Below are 22403 nucleotides of genomic sequence, written 5' to 3' on the forward strand. Positions count from 1 at the left end.
GGAGGATGGCGCCAAGACGTTATAGCTTGGCGCCAGCCATCCTAGCACCAAGCTAAGGGTCCATTTTTGGAATTGGTTTCGCCTGGGGCCTATTTGTGAAATTTTTTCGCAAAAAGGGCCAAAATAAAAAAAGTCGGTGCTGGAATACTTGTGTTCTATCGCTTGCGCAATAGACTGGACTAGGTAATGAAAGCCGGGCCAAAGGACCTCCAAGGTGACACCTCCAAGGAGGACACCACGTTGAAGACGCTGTCGCCACCCATCCAGCAAGTCGGAGTAAGGTTTTCATCCAGAAGACCCCTGAACCTGGCAAAAAGCATCACAGCAAACACCTCAAGGGAGGGAAACGATACCCTACGGTGTCGTCGTTACTGACACCGACACAACACTCGGGTAGAGCTTTCGCCCGTAGCTGCTGCACGACCATATCATCACCACAGCAAAGAAGTTCGTCAACCTCCTGCCTCACAATGTGAAAAGGGTTAGCAAGGTGTTAGCCTCCCAACCCCTCCCACTGGCACTGTGGGCACCTCAACACGTGTGGAACGGTTAACACACGTGGCCATTATTGCCGCCTTAGCAAAGCCACGTAGGCCACCGCTGCGCGCCGCCGCGCAGCCATGCAACGTGACCACCACACAGGGGTAGTCCTGGAGCCCATCGCACTCGCAGCCACCGCACCTCCACAAGCCACCAAGCGATCGCGCCCGCGCCAAGTAGGGGCCATCGACGTAGACCGCCCACCCGCCTCATGCGCGACGCATCAAACGCACCGACGCCCCCCGCCCACTCCACCAGGAACTGCGAGCAACCACCAGAGACGCTCCAGGCGGGACCGGATCTGCCACCCCGAGGCCAGCCCTCCAACCACTGCCGCCATGGAACCTCACTCAAGATGGGGGAAGATACGGGGCAAAGGAAGGGAGCCCTGCCGCCGCCTTTCTCGCGCCCGCATGGACTTCCGATGGCGCGCTCGAGCAGTGACGCCCGCATGGACTTCCGACGGTGCGCTCCAGTAGTGGTGAGGGCACAGGAAAGAGGAGGGGAGGGTGTGTCCGGCGGCTGGGTTTCCACCCAAGCCGCCAGGTAGTGCGACGCGGGAGTCCGCAACACTCTTCCCCTGCTCCGTCTCTCTCTATAGACGAGTGTTAACCCGCGGAATTGATATGTGCTCAAGAATTCTCCAAGAAATGGCCGACAAAAAGAACCTCAAGCCCGATATGGGCCCCAAACAACCACAATATTGGCCTATATTAGCACATATATATTACCTATGTTTCAAGGGATGAAAAATAGCAAAGGCTTAGGCCTAGAAAGCCGAAAGGCGGTACAATATAATCACCACAATTTAGGTTCCTATAAGCCTCACTGCGGCCATGACAGCGGGCCAATACCGTTTCCAGCAGATCAGAACCACATAAAGCTAACCAAGTATACAATGTTAAATTGTTAATCATACCGAACACCCAGCTCCTACATCTAATGAATATATATCAGAATGATTGGCTCCTCAGTCCTCACTGATACATCCAGTTCACTGTGGACAGACTTGGAAGTAAACAGACCAAATAGCAAAACTATTCCCATACAAGGTGATATATTTTATTGATCAGGAATCCTCTATGCAATGTTTGCCCCCACTTTTATTGCATACTATGATTACAAGGTGGCATGTTATTGTAGCTAAAAAGGGCCTTAAAGTACATTCCACAGAACATAGGATGCCTCATATTCACAGAAAAAGTCCATACTCCAGGAACCTAAAACATACCAACTGAAGTCACTGAACTCATATGAAAACCAAGGTTTTGGCGAGCTCAAGGGCCCTCTCCCGGCCAAAGAGTTTCTCCACTATGGCAAGCGAGAATTCCATAGAGGTGCCTGGACCTTGGCTTGTGATTAAGTTGCCATCAACTACAACTCTGTTCTTGCATTCACTTTGGTCTGCAAGTTTGTTCCACATAGCAGGATAGGATGTAGCCTTCTTTCCCTGGCACAATCAGGAAGTGTCAAGTCCTGAAAATATTTCTCCACGTTTTATCTGCTAGGACAATAGGGTTTGTGTGTCTCTCGTACTATACCTTTAGGAGGCCATGCGGTTCAAGTGCAACTGCAGGAGAGGCACATATAGCACCATACAATTTGTTTGCCTCGGCTTGCTTCTTGATCAGACCCATCAGTTTATCAGATTTTGCATAAGCTTCAGCACCACCCAAACCACCCTATCAAAATTATTTGAGTGTCAGAAAACTTGAGAGTTATAAACTGCTTGTTCAAGGAAAATCAATCTGTCCAGACTTACAGGTAGAAGAATGAGATAATATTGCTGCTTAAGAGCATCATCCAATAGCACATCAGCAACCATTTTCACTTTCCGAGATGCAGCAACCTCCAACTTGTCTTCCAACGAGGCAACCACAACATTTGCTTTCGCCCTCCGCAGAATGTCAATGATCATAGTTGCCTCCATCTCCTCTGTCCCATTAGCAATTGGTACAAGAATCTGTGTAGGCAATCACCAAAAAAAAAAACTTAAACTGTTAAATGCAGCACAATGTATTCAAACTTGCTTTTTATTGCAACAGCAAAGTAAAAGCAGACAAGCAACACAGTTAAGTTTATGCTATACATCTTCTGCAGAGCAAAGACTACAAGCTCTAATCACAAAATTCCTATCACTGTGGAAAATGTGATGAAACTTATAGATATTTGATCTTATTGCATTTCTTTATTTCTAGATTCGTCCGATGAATGAAACACAAAAATATTCATAAATCAACAGATAAATTGTATTTATGTTTGCTATATTCTGGACAAATATAATGTAACAAACGAATGGCCAAAGTTGCAGTTCAGAGACAGCAGAAAGTGAAAACCATATGAATTAAAGAGTTTGTGATTGTATAGAGCACAAAAAGGAAAGCATACTGCAAAACCACACTGGAAACCAGTTCCAATCCCAGTTGCATACCCTCCTACAAGTTAAATAGTCAAAAGACCCAAGATCTATTATCCCGTGACACTTAAGCATAGATGTGTCGCTGCCATGATGCTACAAGCTAGATGTGTTGCTGCCAACATGCACCGGATTATCTACATTGGCACAGAACTTGTACATAGTAGGTAGAGACTATTACTGAGGCTGGGACTACCGAATAGAAAGTAGAAACCCACCTGGATTGAACCGCCGCTACTTATGACTAGTCTTCTTCCCTATGTAAGGCCCCACTTACCAGCAAAACCCTTCCCTCTACACCGTGACATCATGCTAATTCAGAGAAGTGGTGTAATTAACTCCACTAAGGTGTGAGTTTGCAATGGGGTTAGAAATATGGGGTGGTTAGTAATATGAGTTGCAATGATACAAGACAGTATGTCACCTTCCACTTAGAAAAAACATGCATGGGGATCATAGTAATTTACAGCACTTCAATTGCTGGAACTGGAAGTGGCCACTATGATATAATTTTTTTCAGGGCTACTATGAATAATCTTGTCAATCAGAGGCAGGATTTTTTTCAGGTTGCTGGTTACCTCCCAAGCTGGAAAGCCTCCCTGATGAATAGAGCAGGCCGCCTGATTATGACTAGGGTGGTTCTAACGGCTTCTGTGATACATCATCTATTGGCCATTGACCTGCCCAGATGGGTTATCAGAGCTATTGACAAAAAACGGCGTGGTTTCCTTTGGAAAGGACAGGAACAGGCAAATGGAGGAAATTGTTTGGTCTCATGGGAAAAGGTGCAGCGCCCTTTGGAGTATGGAGGTCTGGGCATACACAACATTGAATCCTTTGGCTGGGCCTTGCGGATTAGATGGCTTTGGGCACAAAAAACAGATCATTCTCGTCCTTGGGATGGTCTTCATATCCAGGTGCCCCAAAAGGCTCAAGCCTTGTTTAACATGGCAGTGGTCTCTGTAGTTGGAAATGGGGAGACAATCCTCTTCTGGAAAGATAGATGGTTGGAAGGAAAAACTCTGGCTGAAATTGCTCCTAATCTGTTTCAGACTATTCCTAAGAGAGTTGTCAAAACTAGAACAGTGGCATAGGCCCTCTCCAACAGGCGCTGGGTTTCAGATATTAGAGGAGGCCTCTCAGTGGAGGTCCTGATGGAGTACCTGCTACTTTGGGACCAGTTAGTTAGATAGTGTCCATTTACATCAGGATACCCCGGACCAACACCTCTGGAAGCTGACCCAATCTGGAATCTACACCAGCAAGTCTGCATATGAAGCCTTTTTCATTGGCTCAATAAAGTTTATCCCATGGAAAAGAATCTGGAGAAGTTGGGCCCCCTTACGCTGCAAGTTCTTTGTTTGGCTGGCCATTAAACAGAGGTTATGGACTGCTGACTGGCTGGCCAGTAGGGGCCTGCAGCACCCCCCGGCATGCCTGTTCTGTGACCAAGCGCAGGAAAAAGCCCCCCACTTGCTGTTATCCTGTGTTTTTACCAGACAAATATGGTCTTTGGTCTTCTCACATCTGAATCTGGTAGTTGATGTGCCGGTAAACTCTTCTAGCTTCTCAGCTTGGTGGGGCAAAGTCATTAGAGCTGCTCCTAATCAGTGGCGAAAGGGTTTAAATTCGCTCATCATTTTGGTGGCATGGGAGATTTGGAAACATAGAAATTCATGTGTTTGAAGGCGTTCTCCCTAACTCCCAGGTGCTCCTGCAGGCTATAACAAATGAAAGCACCCTGTGGTGCTTGGCTGGAGCTTCTAAGCTCAAACAGTTGCTTGCTAGGTCGCTTGTAGCAGTAACTTAGGCTTGGTGCTTTCTGGTCCTGTTTTCCTGTTTTGGGTGGAGTGTGGTGTGTGTAGTGTTTTGTGAGTGTTGGGGTGTGTTTGGTACTTAGTCTGGGGGCTCTCCCCCTCTCTATGTACTTTCTTTTCTCTCTTAATGAAATGACATGCAGCTCTCCTGCATAGTTCCAGAAAAAAAAAACTATGAATAATCTTTAATAATGCCCAAAATCATGAATACATAATCACTGGGTACTTCAATTTAACCCCTCTAAAATCCCTTGCTTCCCCTCCATATCGTAAATCCCAGAAAGGATCACAAAATCTGTGACAAATTTTCTTGAAGGAAAAACAAGTTACAACTTAATTCATATTTACTCATACTACATGAATGAAACCTAGTGACCAAGCTTAATTAAGAAAGACAATGATTTGTTTGCACTGTTGCATATATACTACCCTACCATCATACTCTGGTAACTGAAGAACTTTGTTTTCTCCAGATTCAGTACAACACCACCCTTTGGTGGTCAAGAAACTTTTTCCTCTCATACTGTGCAGGCATGAGCTGCTGTACCACATGACGCAAGTCACTAAGTCCTAAAAAAAAAACTGTTGAGACCCAAAAAAATACAGACTACTTAGGCTAATCCCAGTGGGAGTTTCATAGAGGTTTCATGCACATTAAATACGGTGGCACATCAGCATATGTGATGACATGGCAAGGTAATTATGAAGTGAGAGAGGGAAGGAGTTTCATCAGGATGAAAACTGTTTCCAAGACTATGAAACCTGTTGAAACTTACATTGGGGGCTATATTAGTTATCTGGTTTCACCAGGAAAGAGGAATCGCATAACTGTACATGGCATGAAACACAAGCAAATGAATGCTAAATCAAAGAAATAGGTCATCAGTACATGCTCACATTAGGTGTTTCACCAACATTCCAGCTAATTGAATTCAGCTCTTTCATAGAGAACTCCACACCATGCTGAGGGCGCATAACCTGAAAGGAGGTAATCACTTAATCGAACAGCAACCAACAGCATCAACAATAGACAAAAAGAAAAATGAAAGTGAATAAAAATGCAGGGAAGTCAAAAACAAACACAACACCACCAAGAACAAAACCTTTTAGTCCCAATTGGGATAGGCTATCATAAATGTTAAGGATGTAATAGATAGGGTACGAGAGTCCTTTTCAGATTCCTATTTTCCCTCTCATGTACTCCTAGATATTGCCCCCATGAAGCCATTATTCAATACAAGTGCTATACATAAAAATAACAAACACAAAACCATAGCATTTTACTAAAACCTCTCTAGAACTAGAAACCAGTTTCAGCTAGCATGTCGATTGCAAAGTTTAAGTCAAGGTAAGTTCCCTGTTCTCAAAACGGCAACAAATTTCCATGGAATTTTTACCCAGTTTAGCATAGAACTATCGGTATGGAGAATTTTCAGAGGGCTTGTGCAAGATGGCGTATACATGGTCTTAATGCTCTTACTATGGAGGCATTGGCATGCAAAGGAATGCAGGATGATACTGATCAAGGTACTAAACGTTTGATATTAGAAATTGATTTTCTGGTGTTGACTGGTCTGTCGGGAAACCTGGAGGGCCAACATTCTGAAGTGTCTCCTGTTCTCAAGAATATGAATGAGCTTAACAGGAGGTATACAGATTTTAATTTCCTTTTTACTAGTCAATCTTGTAATAGTGTGGCATATAAGTGTGCAAAGCAGGTCTCTTGTAATATGATGTTGGGTGAGTGACTGAATGAAGCACTCTCATCAGTACGTGATGAATGGACAACGAATGTAATCCTGCTGCTGTCAATTAATGGAAACTCCTTCGTTCTCAAAAAACTAATGTAGAGAATTTTATGTTGCATCATGACCCATCCCATGATATCAGACAAAACTAGCCACTGCCTGGTTGCTTGGCCAAAAGTCACCTGGCCACCTGAGTTGGGAGGTCTTGGTATTTCTAGCCTGGAACAGTTGGGATGGGACCTCAGAATGAGGTGGCTCTGACTGCAAAAAACAGAACCAGATAAACCATGGGCAACCTTCCCCATCCAAGTTCATTGCTTGGTCAAGGAATTGTTCTCTGTGCAGTCTCTTCAGAAGTTGGGAATGGAAAAAAAATACTTATTTTTGGACTGATAGATGGCTGCATGATCAGGAATTAGACCATTTGGTACCACACCTATATGGTTCAATATCTAGCAGTGCAAGGAAAAGAACAGTTCATGAGGCTCTCACTGATTTGAGATGGGTTTCTGATATTAGAGGGGCACTCTCTGTAGCTGTCCTAACTGAATATCTTGGTTTATGGGATCTTTCAGGTGTGGTGTTGCAGCCAGAAATTGAGGATCTACACCTATGGAAATTCTCGGCCTCAGGAAAGTATTCAAGAAAAGTCTGCTTATGAAACTTTATTCATTGGGGCAACTCACTTCAGACCTTGGGAAAGGATTTGGAAAAGTTGGGCTCCTTGCATGTGCAAATTCTTCATGTGGCTGGTTGCACATAATAGATGCTGGACAGCTGATTGACCTAAGAGGAGGCTGCCACATCCTGAGCGCTGTCCCCTTTGTGACCAAGCCAAGGAAACGATCAAACATTTGCTTGTCTCATGCTTCACCCGACAAGTTTGGTTCTGGTTGCTGCAGAAAGTAGGCTTGCATATTCTAACACCACAGCCTGAAGAAACCTCCTTTGATGATTTGTGGCAAAGCGTAAGCAAGAGAGTAGCTGGTCAGGTCAAAAGGGGGCTAAATTCCATCATCATTCTAGAGGCTTGGTCAGTTTCGAACCATCGCAATCGTTGTGTGTTTGATGGGGTTCCACCTGATCTGAATGGAGTTCAAACTGTGCTAAGAGAGGAGTTGCATATGTGGAGTATGGCCAGGGCTCGAGGAATTTCTCATCTCCTCTCCCTAGTACCCTTCCAAGATTAGTTGGTGCTTTTGGTCTAGGTCAGGTCAGGTTTCATTAGTTAAAAGGTGATTGTATCTGTGAGAGTACGGGATCTGTACAGGTTCCCTAAACCTGTAGGTTACTCTGGGTTTCTAAACCTTTTTTCTTCTTAATATATTGATACGCAGCTCTCCTACGTGTTCGAGAAAAAAATATCAGATAAAACTAACAAGTGTGAGTTACATGAAAATCCATGAAAGATGATTCATCCTGAATATTTCAATGAGACAAGATAAGACAAATCTTTTTTCTACAAATTCAGCAAGATATTAAACCAGGTGGTAAACAGGATGCTCCAACTCTATGTGAACTAGAAGTACAAAACAACTAGGCAGTATTATGATTCTAAAAGCAAACAAGTGAAATAATTCTTGTAAGGAAACAATTATAGCACTGAAAAATGCCTAATAGAGCACACGATTAATATGTGAATTTTCAGCAATGTAAAGAACTAAAGACTATGCAATGGACGATAACGAATTCCTAACAAATACAAGCAATGTTGAAAGCAATTCCTACCATCGGCCCAGCAACTTCTTCGGCCTTTTCCTTCCCATATAGTTGCTCAACCAAAACAACAGAATATTCCATGGCCGTTCCTGGCCCACGGCTGGTCACACACTTCCCATCAATCTGCACCCTTGATTCCACAGCATGCACCTCTGAAGGAAGTTTATCCATGAATGAAGGATAACATGTTGCCTGTCGCAAAAGTTAAAATAAGCTTTAACCAAATAGAAGGTGTTGACACTATGTATCACGACACTGAGAAAAGGATGAAAATGTTACCTTTAAGCCATTGAGCAAACCCCAAGTTCCTAGAGCCATGGCTGGTGCAGCACATATTGCAGCATAAAGCTTGCCCTTCTCTACTTGTTTTTTGACCATATTCTCCAAAAGTTTGCAGTCTCTAAAAGTGGAAGACCCAGGCATCCCTCCCTGCAGACAGCCCAAATAGCCCCAAAAATCAATACTATAGTGTTTGGATGAGAGGGCTCTACGAAGGATTTCATTTATCTTACGGGTTTGGACCCAAATATCCCCTGTACAAGCAAGAATTTAATTGGAAAAGTACCATGAATTTCAACAGCTTTAATTGCATGAAGAGAGATATATATGATATAAAATTATAAATGTCGAGCATGATGCCAGGCATGTACAACCATAGTTTTATAGGTACTGTGCATGAAGATTGATGAGAAATGATAGGAGACAGAACATGTTCTGTTTAAAACCAAATATACATTGTGCTAGAGATGGTATTTTCATTAAACATCAGATAAGGTATGGATCTTTTTTAAATTGAATATAAATCATAGGTAAACTAGATCAACTCCTACAGTAAAATAAGATGCGACAATGAATAGATAAATCTTCTTAGCAAGATTGACTGTATCTCTCCCTATCCTCTCAGATAAGGATAAGACTTCTATATGTATATTAGAATATGGTATTCATCAGATCTACTCATCTTTTTGCATTCAGATGATGCAGATCCTGGAAACAATCTTCACCATTTCCATCTTAGGAGATCTGTTTCACTACTTCCACTTTTCTCTTCTAGTTTAGCCTAGCAAACTTGTCACATATTTCATCCACAGGTACATGACCATTAGATTTGGCAATAAATCAAGGTATTCTCAGGCTGATCATTTTTAGCGTAGAGCACAAGTGACCTATATAACAAATAACATAACCAAGGACAACAGACTGTTCTCCCAATAAATATTCACAGGAGACCAACAGTAGACAATCAGGTTCAATACACGCACTTAAAGGAGGTAGTAAATAATGAAGAATTCCTCTTTTAGCTACGAGGGCAGGAAGAAGAACAGAATTCAAGTTTGTTCATGTTTAATTTTAATTAATACATTTAGTGAAGATAAGGATACGATGAATTCATTTACAGCCAAGATTTTAACCCTCTACTACTTTCTATCAAGAACAAACACTACTTGCCGGTATCTAATTTTGCTCTGTTACAGCTGAGTCCAATTCGTTACAGCTAAGTCAAATTATGCTCTGTTCAGGTGTTGTTCTGAATATACACACATGATCCCACAACCTACTCGGTTCAATTTTCTTATTGAGTTGAAGGGAGTTGATTTCCATCTCCAAAAAAAAGGGAAAATGTCCCAACCCAGCACAACCGCCTCCAATTCAGTTCCGTTTTGCAAAGAAAAAAAGCAAGAGAGTAACCTCAACTAGGACGGGGAAGGCAAAAGGTGACTCACGGGGAGGGAGATGAGGTCGAATTCGGCGTCGGCGATGTCGGTGAGGAGCGCGTCGGCGGCGAGCTTGACGCCCCACGCCGCCGCGACGGTGGCGGACCCCGGCTCGACGGAGGCGACGGTGACGTCGGCTCCCGCGCGCCGGAGCACGTCGATGGTGATGACCGCCTCCATCGGCTCCGTCCCGTTCGCGACAGGAACCAGCACCTGCGAGCCATCCGACCGTTCCCCACGCCGCACCAGTCAGGACGCATCGCGGGGCAAAGAAGTAAAGGGGGGACTGAGAGAGAGTGCGGGAGCTTGCCTTCTTGGGGGCGGGGGCCGACGCCATGGCTTGGGGAGACGAGGACGCGAGCGCGCGGGTTAGGGTTTGGAGACGGCGGGCGAGGGGAGGTGGGGAGAGGTGGGAGCCGGAGGAGGGGGCGCGTGGGGTTTTGGAGAGGGGGAGGGCGGAGGCGAGTGGCCGCGTGGCCATTTCCTTCGGGCTTTGCTTCCTTATTCCTCGCTTTCGCGGTGGTGTTCCAGTCTTCCAGAAGCGCGGACACCGTGGGGAGCTTCCGGTGGATGGGAGTGGCGTTCGGGTTCGGCTGTCACGTGTGACCGTGTGGACAAGCGACCGCGAAGGGTCAGGACAGGATGAGCCGTGCAACTAATTTGTGCAGCGTGGCGCTGCAGTCGATCTGGATCGTTCGTTTGGGAATTGGGGACCGGGAGGATGGATGGCCAGAGAGAAGTTCAGGTGCAGGAGCACCTGTAGGTGTTCCCGTGCTCCCAAAATCAAAAACAGCCAAAAAAAAAGTACATCAAAAATTTAAAAAATATGTATGCTAAGGATCCATGTGCATGTGAAATTTGGATAGTGTTTGGTTCGCGCTAAGGTAACGTAAACGCAAAGGGAATCAGATTACAGTGTATTTAGTGGTGGAATAGGTGATTACCCTCTTTGTTTGGTTGCACTCTGGTAACGTAATCAGATTACGGTATGGGTGTTGTATCTGATTACAGTGGGGGAGGAGGGGTAACAAGCTTATATATATATTATTTAGGTAAAGGATTAGATTACAGTGTAAATTGATTACAAACCGCCGCAACCAAACATATGTAATGGAATTCGTTACCTTCAGTAATCAGATTACGTTACATTTGTGCCAACCAAACACCACCTTGGTGTTTAACAAAAGTTTTTGCAAGGAGAAAAAAAAAGAGAAATCGACCCTATGAATAGTGTTTGTTGTACGATCTCTTTATACCCGCAACCTGTTACTATTGACAAGCTGATTTCACTTTTTTTCTAATCCTTGCAACTCAAATTTTGCACGATGGTAGACAATTGCTTGTTCTTTCCATTCATATTTTTGTTGTATTTTTTTATGTGCATCTACTGATGTTTTTTTTTCAATGGGAGCACGGGAGCACGGAACCGTTGGTAATACAGGAAGTGTTCTATAGATGTCCAACCATGATCCTCTAGGTCGCAAGGATTTAATTCGCTACACTTTCCATTCCAAATTACCAGTAATTTTGACTTTCTAAGGTTTCTGGTTTTTACTATTCATCTATATATACATTATATCACGATACATAGAAAAAACTATATTTGCAGTCACTTTTGCTCTCACTTGGTGAAAGTTTGTGAGTAAAAAAAGTGTTGATACAGTGTTACGCTATTTTCTCTGGTATCTATAAGCGTGCAATCAACATGTTTTAGTTTGACCACTAATATTTCTTTGGATATCTTAAATTGACTTTTGGAAATGGTACGATTAGATTTGTCTTCAGTAATGGTTTGTTGTACTTTGTATATGTTCTAGTATACACGTTTGTTGTACTTTGTATATGTTTGATACTATTAATTCATGGTTTATCTCAATATTTATATCATGAAAATTATTTGAAGACTGAGAGAGTATGAGTTTGGGAGTGGGTGGCAAAGATGGCATTGCAACAATAAAGGAATCAATAGAGATGGATATGGATGTCTGGAAATCCAAATTATCTGTATCCGTAAAAAATGCTAATATCGATATCCGTATTTGTATCTAATTTCAATATAGATTTTCAATATAGATGTCAAATGGATGTGTCCGAATCTGATTTTTATCGATCCAATTCCTAATTCTTATTTGAAAAAAGTGTAGAATATCCAATATTATCCATATCCTTGAAGAATAAAGTACCACATAAAATCATCTAAAACTTATTTCTATGACTAACCACTAATGATAAATGGTGTTAATTTTAATATTACTAATAAATTAATGATGTACACCATTTAAACTATTCAAAAGGTATCCATATGACAAATGACTAATTATGTTAATATAATATTACAATGATATATAATGATAAAGTTTATTTAATTTTATTATGGCTAATGATATTAATTTAATTACATTATTGTATTTATTTTATTGAATAAATTATATTCATACGTATTAATATACTTTTTTCTTATTAAATGTTTTATATATTTATGAAATATTATATTTATTTTGATGTATTTACTTATTGAAATATTTATTAATAAATATGTTATTTTCAGTAAGCTATCTATTGTGTACTACTCATAATTTACTCCCCACTTGTAGCATGAGTTTTTATTTATTATAAAACTATTGATAAAGAAAATTAATACATGTTTTGGCACTATGTTCCAAATCAAGTAAGTATCCGAATGCAAATTGGAACTATTCATTTTGTATTCGCATCATATCCAAATTCGAATTAAAATATGGTAAATAGTGCTACCCGAATTAAATTCCATGCATATTCGATCCGAATCCATCCATAGGATTCGGTGGGCGGATGAATTATGATATTGTCTAATGCATGGTATTAATGAGAAAGAAGATTAGTGTCTGTGAGGTTGGCTGAAAATGGACATGGAGCCCAAAGCCTATGGCGGCAACCATGGTTGGAAAAAAATTCTCAACAGGGACTTACAGTCCAAAAGGTCCGAAGAAGCTTGGAGTTGTCAATTCACTAATTAACTCAAAGTGACCAAAAGCCAAAGACAAGAAAACACAAAGTCACTTGATGAGAGGAAAACCCATGAATGGCAAAGAGAGGAAAGGTCATGGTCCCCAAAGACATTTGTAGTGACTTCACACAACTGAGACACCAAGTGAGCATCCAACATACCGATTGGAAATGATATGATCAACAAGCTGTAACAGCCCTAGTAATTAGGAGGCTAAAACAAATAATCATCAAAGTGATTAAGGAATAAATTAGAGCTAACTTTAAGTTGCTAAGAGTTAAGATCCAAAAACACCTCAAATTTTGCCAAGTCTTAAAACTCCTTCCTGCTGATAATCTCTTGTGAGGCAAAAAGTAAAAACAAATTTTATGAAAGAACTTAAATTTTGGCCAATATACAAGTGGTAGCCCTCTTCAAATGGAACCCTTCCACTCATAGTACTTCCTCTGATTTTGAGCAGAGAGTGTTCCAAAATCGAGTAGATGATCGGTCAAATTTCAAATCCAATTCAACAACACCTTTGAGCGACATCCCGCCAAGTTCCCCCATCCAAATTCCAAATCCACCGAGTTTCCCATATGTTGGCCTTTATGAAATTTATAGCACATACCTTGTTCTCACACTTTCACCTTTGGACATATAACCGCGTAGTTCAAACTTGATGAGAAAACACAGATTAAACACGACACCTTCGCCACGACATGCATGACAAGCATCTTTGTGCATTAGTGAGCATCAAGAATATCATTGTGCATATTTGAGCATCATGAACATCCTTTTGCGCATCATTGAACCTCATGAGCATCATTTGTGCACATTGGAGCATTTTAACCATGCATGTTTAACTGCCTAGAAGTTGATTGTTTATTGTTGAAAAACCAAATTTGTGAAGCAACCCTAACTTCTTTTATACAACTATGCCTCCTATTATTTTACTTAAATACTGGATACACTCTAGTGATTTTAAATATTTTTACCAAATTTTTCAGAGATGTTTTCTTGTGCCAAAAATTCATTTAAATTTTAATTTTAGCTGTTTTGTTTTGCAATTGTGTACAAACCATAACAGCTTTTGAGTTGATTCTTGTGGCAATGTATTCTTCGTGATTTTATCTTTCCAATGAGTATTTTTGGTGAATTTTTGGACACCTGTAGCTAGGTCGTTTAAGGGAGCAAATTTGAATCGTTCTATTTTGTCGCGAGCCCGCTTGTCAGAACGTCATCTCCTTCCTCCAGCACTAGAACGCCAGATGGCTGGCACGCAGCCCCAAGATCGCCGGATTGGGTAGCTCCCTAGCACCTGCAGGGCTCCTTCTAGCCCGATTGGTTGCCCAAGCATCTCCCACGTGATCCCCCTCCCTCCCATGCCTCCCCTCGCTCGCGGTTGGGCAGGCGCCTATGCGCCCGCCATGGTCACCACATGGCCAGCGGCCACCGGCAGCTCCCTCATCGCTAATGGGTGACCAACGATGCTGTGGCATCCTTATCATCTCGCCTGACCTTATCTCCTCGTGCCTGGCCCTTTAAAGCAGCCCCTCCTTCAAGCCATTGCCCCCCAAAACAGAAGCTTTTCCTTCATTAGTGCCTCCCGAGCTCCTTCGACCGCCAGCTCGATTCCTCCATGCTCTGTCCATCTCCCTTCAATACCTCTCACCTAGAGCTTCTCCACTCCCTCATCTACGCCCTCCACCACTCCTCGTCGCCCGCCATCCACCCTACCGGCCGGAATCCGAGTTTTCCCCCAAGTTACAGAAACTTTCAACCGGCGGCTCAACCCCAACGTGGCGTCCCTCCTCCCGGCCTCCCTCATCCTCAACCAAGCGCACAAATGGGACCTAGGTAAGCCACTGATCATGGTGCTCATGTTTGTTTTCCGCATTCATTAACTTTCCACGCTCATTCCTACCCATGTCGTCGACGTTCCCCACTGCCTCCTGGAGCCATCTGTGTCACCGGTTCCTCCCCACCTACGCCGCTCCAAGGAGGGCCCCTGGCCTTGGGGCACAGCCCTACCCTCCCCGTGCCACACCATCTTTTCCCCCTATCACCACCGGCCGTGCGCCATGCCTACCGTGCCTCTCTGTTGCCTGTGTGTGTGAGTACGGAGGTAGAAGAAAGCTTGGACCTGATTGCTTGGTGGAATAGAAGTTTAGGTGGTTATCCATAAAGGGTTGGTTTTATGTTTGAGGTGGGTTTGTTTCCAGGGGCTAGATAGCAAAACGTGGAGGGTAGAATGTTAAGGAAAGAGCAAATCCGTGAGGGAAAACTTCTTTCTAGGTAGTAGCTTGCAAATAGTCTCGGACTTTTTTTGAAAATGGCTAATTTTAAAATGTTGACAACTTTGAAAATGCATAGAAACTAGTAGAAAAATGCTAAAAATGTGATTCTTGTTGCGTTGGATTCCTTGTGAAGCCTAGTTTATTTTAGAGCTGAGTATGTGCATGTTGCTATTTGATATCTTGTGCTATGATTTATTTGGTGTGAGAGCCATTAGATGCATTATAAATCACCTAGTGCTCTAAAAATGGTGAAACCACTTTTGTTAGTTCACTTGTACATGCATGTTCAAGATCTGAAAGTTGTGCTACTGGATTAGATGGTTTTCATGATATTGTTGATTTAAAATGCTTATTGCTATGTTGATATTGCTAATTGCATGTTGAATAGGGGAAAGTTATAAAATGATGAAACCACCTCTAATAGCCTTTGTGTTACATCTAGAATCTAGGGAAAATGATGTGGGTACCTTTATTTGTGTTACATCTAGAATCTAGGAAAATGATGTGGGTACCATTATGGTTGATTTACATGCCTTTTTAGATTTAATATGTTAAATGGTAGTTTAACTTGTTTAAGCTATATCTACACATTAAAAATCGATTTTGAAATGAATCCACCTCACATAGTTTTGTTTTGCTATCTCCTGCTAGTGAGATTTATTTCATGTTTATTTTTTTTCAACCTATAAACCATGTTGTTGTTTGGTTCCTAATTTCTTGCATCAAATATCTTCTCAAGTTTCATGCATTCATGAGCATTTGCACTCATCAGCATCCTCTCTAATGCATACACACATTTCATTCCTTTAGAGAGCAAATTGTCGGAGAACGTAAACCTTGAGCCAAGGCCGACATAAAAATCAAGCTTGAACCCAAAAAGAATTAAGGCCAACCACTTAGCTTATAGTCGCTTACTGTTTAAAATGAAAGCGTAACCATGTGTCACTATGGGTTTCTTTTAAGTTATCTTAGCACTTTAGTAGAACCTATGTTTAACTGTGATGACCTTCCTAGCCTTGATGCCATACCTCGTCACTCGAGTAGTGTGAGTTAGTAACTTAATCTTGCAAATTCACTTAGTCCTGGTTAGTCATAAAATGACCACTGGATAAAGGAAATGGCAGCAGGATAATCAACACTTTTTCTAATAAGGTTCTTCCTTAACGTGGTTTAATAAACTTAAAATATGATAAATAGTTAAAATGCTCAATAAATGTTGGAAAATTTACATTAGCCTCTGTTAAGACTTGGGAACCTTCTGTAAAATCTATAGATTCAGATTATACCTAAAACCTGAGTTAAAAATAGATCCTTACAATCTGCCATAGGGTACTGTTTGAATTTTAATAATTTTTTGTAGAAGTCCAATGAGTCCCAAATTTTTACAGTAACTCACTGATGACTTTAAGAAGCCTCTTAAAAATTTTCAGCCCCAGATCACACTTTATGCAACCAGAAACACTTTTGAAGTTAAAGCTAGTTAAATGGAATAAAAACCAATATTAAATAAGAAGGGTAAGATAAGTAATGCTAATTTAAGTTGTTTAATAATTCATAAATAGGATAACTTTCCCAATGAATGCCAAGCAACACTAAAATGACACCATCTTTCTTTTTATAGTTTCTAAGTTATTCAAATCTTAAATGTATACACAATCACCATCCAAGTAAAGCACGAGTTTTAATCACGTCACGCCTTGCTTTGCAAGAAAAGACATAGTTATAAACTTGTCTAGATAAGTGTGTCTAAAAGGAAAAAAATTTTATAAACTTGTCTAAGTAAATGTGATCCCAAAATACACCTTATGCTTGTACAATAATTAACGAGATAAAACCTACACATAAAACATTAAATTGATATCTTGCATTTGCATTTTGTGTAGAGCTAACCTTGCTGACGGAACGTACGAGCTTGGCCCGGAACACGAAGCAGGAGGGTGTCTGCTGAGCTAGACATAATCAAGATAAATCAAGACTCAAGCCGAGTTCGAAAGAGCCCAAGGTTAAGTTAGGGCAAGAAGGCAAGCCCCAAAGCATAACCCATCTTTCTAAATTATGCAATATCTATGTTCTTATATTTGTGCATTAAGTTCATAGGAGTTGATTGAAAACTTGTTGCATGATGTTGGGTACCTATGGTTGAATACTAGCATGATAGGCCGAGTAGCTACTATGCTAAATAGGACTCAGTAAAAGTCGAGTGATTTCCTATCACTTGTGAGTTATAGGAGTTGCTTGTTTACTTATACTACAACCATAAGGATGACGGACGGGACCAGGAATGGTTCCAATGTGGTGGTTTTTATCCCTTCTGTTTAGTGATGAACTTGCTAAGGCCGAAAAGTGTCGGTGATTGCAGTCAAGTGTTTGAAAGTACTAATCTCATACCTAGTATGGGATGGGGAAGCCTAGTACCTGATCGAAGCGGGACGTGGGCGTACCTCCCCACTGTCTCTGGAACTTGGTTCCCCTGCTGCAGCATGTGGGTACAAGTGCAGTCATGGTACGGCGTTGTTCCGGGACCGTGGGACATTGTATCCAAGCGAAGTGGGCCCAGCCATGTGCTTGGGGATTGATGGGGACAGATGACAAGTGAAGCGAACCCGTCGTGGTACGCGGATATCGTGGGGTTAGATTCACCTTGCAAGGCTTAAAAACTCAATTCGAATCATTTGCCTCTCACAGTTTGGGACTGCTTGACTACTATGCTGCACTGAGTAACAAGTGAAACAGAGTATGATTATTTAATGATGATGATACTTGGAATAAAATGTTTGCTCAACTTGCTTACTTAGAACAAGTTGCTTACCTAGAAAGATTGATCTACTAGAATCTGCTGGTAAAATTTGAAAGTAAGGACCTACTTAGATGCTTTTGGGCAAAAACAAACCTCCAGCCAAAAAGCCTTGCATGTCTAGAAGTCGGTGGAGTAGTTACCACCTGACGGGTAAGCCTTGTTGAGTATTAGTATACTCAGCCTTGCTTGTGGCTTATTTTTTAGGTGTGGTTGCTGGTGTTGACTTGTGTGGGACCCGTCCTCGGTCGGTGAGGATCGTGGTGTTTGATATCATGGCAGGCTTCACCATGGTATTGTGTCTCGACGTTAGACTTACCGTTGTTTTTCCGCTGCTTTTGAACTCTGAAAACTTTACTTTATGCTTTTGAAATCCTGAGTTGTAATAAATGAAGATGGGACCTATAATAATTTATCTGGATTGTTGTAATCTCTGGACTCGTTTTCGTGCGAGTATGCTTTGTTTTGATCCGAGACAAGTGGTTTTATCGGGTGAAACCCGACGGAATGCCATTTTAACTTGATTCAAGTGTCTACTCGCATATGAAGCAACGTTGAGTACACTTTAGCCGGGTTAATCTAGGTGGTTCCACCACACAAGATAATAGAAATAGTAAAAAAATAAACACGCATCAGCCCACAACATTAGGAAAAAATGGTCAACATGCAAAGTGTTTTGCAATGATGCCCCTTAATTCTATCTCCCTTTTTATGCTATGCAATGCAAATACTTCTCACCCCTAAAAAAGTGCAAGCTTTTGTAATTAGGGATGGCAATAATTCTACCCACGAGCATGGGTACCTGCGGGTTTCGTACCCGATGGGTGAGGGTATGGGTACGAATTCTTACCCGTGGGGGAGGGTATGGGCATGAATTCTCGCCCGCGGGTAGGACGTGGGTACATAACATTACCCGCGGACATCTATAGGGTACACGAAATACAAGTATTATGACTTCGTGAACTCACATCTTTGAATGTTTATGTCTCATTTTCATATGATTGTATGAACTATAATAATTAATATGCAAGATTGGATTAACTTCAAAATATTAGAGATTTTACTTTATAGTATCATTAATTGTTGTACTTGCTCAAGAGGAAATATGGAAATACTTATTGGAAATTTAATGGAATTTATCTTCCATGAGAAATCCAAGTATAAAATAGATATGAAGTGAAGACAACACAATAGAAAATAAAGTGTTTAGTTCTCCTATTTTTACTATTTACATTAACTTTGTGTGGGTGGTAGAATTGAATTATACTTGTTTTTATACTTAGGATGATATAAATTTTATGCTATCATGACTAAAACCGGTGGGTACGGGCACGGGTACGAAATCTTACCCACTAGGCTTCGAAGGTACGGCCGTATGAGTACAACTTGGAGTTTCGGGCATTCTCACGGGCAGGCATTTGCTCTACCCGCACCTTGCCCGACCCGTTGCCATCCCTATTTTTGCATACTTTCAAGCTCCTTGTGAAAAAGCTTTGTGCATGCATGCCATTAAATGAGATAAAGCTTATCAAACTTCCAAAAATATATAGAAAATCAGTGCATATGTTGGATATTTCAAAGCAAACAATGACGAGAATCACAATAGCTCAAAGGTGAATAAACAATCAAGATGGTACAACACAAGGATGCAAGTGAGTGATGGAGCAAGCAAGTTTGATCATTTTATTTTTTAATCAAATTCATGTCACCTAGTGCTCAACCACAAGATTGTAAGTAACGCGAGAATCATGTAAAGAAAGCACCAAGCGCTATATCAAGCTTACATAAAGAAATTCCCATTCAAACAATGAGCAACTAAAAACACTCATATAAAGTTTCAAGTTTTGACTTGATCAAATGGATTAACCAACATTTCAAAGCATATTTTCACCATTTGTACTTGCCTTTCTTTCCTTAGGTTAACTAGTGTCCAACCAAGTCCTTACTTCATTGACACAAAAAAAAATTTATATTGGATTCATGAAAAGAACGTGTCTTTTTGTCCAAAGCACAAATTTCTTTTCAAAAGGGTCCAGTCAACTAAGTCAAGTTGTGCTTTTGTGGCACAAAGGAAGCAAAGTTCTTCCATGGGTCAATTGTGATATGAACATTTGTATTAACAAATATTGAGGGTCACGATGCATGGCATTGAAATACAATGGCCAGGTGAAAATTTGTCTTAAAGAAGCTTGTAAACCTCAATCAAATGTGGCTACTATAGTGGTGACATCATTTTTCAAGTTGCACATATGGTACAACACAAGCTCATTCGAAAAGCATGTTCATTTTCATCATAGATTTTGTGACACAGCATCAGCAACAATAATTAAAGGCTTGCATAAATTGCTACTAGATTACTTCACATTGCATCTATCCATCACATAAAAGTTCAAGGTGTCAGTGTTTAGATCGGTAACCTACCGAGGGGTATCGTGAGGTAGTAGATTGTTCAGAGGGGTTTCGCTGAGCTTAGAAGCTCGAAGATGAACAAGAGACACGATTTAGATAGGTACGGGCCGTTGAATAGCATCCTACCCTACATAAAGTTTGGTGTATTGCCTTGCATTGGGATTGATTGATAATTTGCAAGGGTCCCTGCCTCGCCTTATACATCTAGGGTAGGGTTACAAGTTAGTTGTATACATGAATCTTTGTTGATTTTTTTTAATTAAGATAGGAAAAGTCCTAATCTAGTTACAAATGAGTACTTTCCATATATCTGGTTAGTTCCTTTCCTTGCATGGTCAACTACATCGTCATGTATCATAGTCTCCATCCCGAGTACACGGGCTATCCTATCTCCTTTCTGGAGTAGTCCATGCCACGTCACTAGGCCCATGGATCTTGGTTCGTCACAAGGCATAGAATTAAAGGATATTGAAGGACCTTTGATGTCGCCAAGAGGGGGTGAATAGGCGGTTTTGAATTTTACAAAAAAAAAACTTGTAGCAGAATTACAGAAACTTCGGACATTTTCTAGATTCTCCACAACTTGTGAAGATTCCATAGAAATCTATGGAGTATATAGAGAAAATAGAATTTCACAATATGCCTATGCCCAACGCAACCAAAAGTAGATCAACAAAATTACCATACACCGTTGAATTGTTTCCAAACTATTTCACTACCTACTTGTAGCTCAAACCTTCTCAAGAGATAGATTAAGATGAATCCTAGAAATTAGTGAAATCAACAAATCAAGCGCAAAATACACAAGGATTTGTTTACCAAAGTTCGGATTCCTTCACTGAGGATTCCTACGTCTTCGTTGGGTGCTTCCAATGAAGCCGGATCACTCTCAACCCTTCCCCCACTTCGCTTCTTTCACTCAATATTTCAGTCCCTCAAACCAAATCTCTTCTCACCTATAATCTCTTGCAAACCTAGAGATAGGAGGGCTCAACACTGCTATGGAGATGTGTTTTTAGTGGAGGAACTCAGTAGCCACAAATGGGAGTGGGTGAGGGGTATAAATACCCATTCCCCAAAAACTAGCCGTTGGGTTGTTAATTTCTGGAATCTCCAGAAAAACCTCTGGAAACTCTGGAACCCTAAAACTAGCTGTTAGGTTCAAAAATGTCCCAAAATTATGGAGATTTCCCTTCTCTCGAAAATCTATGAAAACTCCACAAAATTCTCTGGAATCTTCACAACTTACAAATTCTCTATGAAATTCTCTGGAATTTCCACAGGTCTAGTGGATAGCACAAGTCACCTAAGGTCCCGTTTGGATATCTGTATTGAAGCTTGGAATTGAGAATTGGAATTGGATATGGCGAATACCACTGTTTGCTTGCATGTGGAATTGGAAATTGGTAATAGGGAGCCAATACCGTGTAATCCAACCAGACCTAAAATAACTCTTCATCAAAATTTAGCCTTCCCCCTTCGCATTGGGACTAATCGGCTCTATCTTCTCCTCCTGTCCTCCGTCGCCTAGACTCTGCCATGGAGCAATGCCTCTGCCGGAACACCGACCCCGACCTCCATCGTCGGAACTCCGCCGCCCTCACAGATCCGCAGCCCGCAGCCCCTTCCTCTCCTTCCTCATTGTTGTGGCCTCCTCCTCCACTTCCTCTCCGTAGCACCCTTCTCCTCCTCTTCCTTTCCGACACGACCTCCTCCTCCTCTTCCTCACGGACGTTGCCCCTCCTGCTCTTCCTCGCGGCCGGCGCCTACTCCTCATCTTCCTCACCATCGTGGCCTCCTCCTCTTCCTCGCGGACGGCGCCCCTCCTCTTCCTCGTGGCCAACGTCCCTCCTCCTCTTCCTCATGGCCGGCGCTGCATCCTCTTCTTCCTCTTGGCCGGAGTCCCATCCCCCTCTTCCTCATAGACGGTGCTCCCTCCTCCTCTTCCATGTGGCCGGTGCCCCCTCTTCCTCATGGACA

The 22403-nt window shown here is 41.8% G+C and overlaps 1 protein-coding gene across 1 annotated transcript; it reads right to left on the bottom strand.

Moving 5' to 3' along the window:
- Positions 1-1569: 1569 nt before the first annotated feature.
- LOC117852813 (protein DJ-1 homolog A) lies at positions 1570-10493 on the bottom strand. The gene is made up of 8 exons (XM_034735090.2): positions 10266-10493; positions 9965-10168; positions 8520-8669; positions 8250-8432; positions 5671-5751; positions 2303-2503; positions 2082-2222; positions 1570-1990 (listed from the first exon to the last, which is right to left on the bottom strand). Exons 1-8 carry the CDS (start codon positions 10434-10436, stop codon positions 1790-1792), a joined length of 1332 nt encoding a protein of 443 aa, XP_034590981.1. The 5' UTR covers positions 10437-10493; the 3' UTR covers positions 1570-1789.
- Positions 10494-22403: the final 11910 nt, after the last annotated feature.

This window comes from Setaria viridis, chromosome 4 (assembly GCF_005286985.2).
Source record: "Setaria viridis chromosome 4, Setaria_viridis_v4.0, whole genome shotgun sequence".
Taxonomy (NCBI): Eukaryota; Viridiplantae; Streptophyta; class Magnoliopsida; order Poales; family Poaceae; genus Setaria; species Setaria viridis.

Coding starts and splice junctions, on each gene's coding strand:
- LOC117852813 (XM_034735090.2), bottom strand. CDS start 10,436: ATGGCCACGCGGCCACTCGCCTCCGCCCTCCCCCTCTCCAAAACCCCA. Junction 5,752..8,249: donor AAGAAGTTGCTGGGCCGATG/GTAGGAATTGCT, acceptor ACCTCCTTTCAG/GTTATGCGCCCTCAGCATGG. Junction 2,504..5,670: donor ATGTTGGTGAAACACCTAAT/GTGAGCATGTAC, acceptor TTGCCTACACAG/ATTCTTGTACCAATTGCTAA.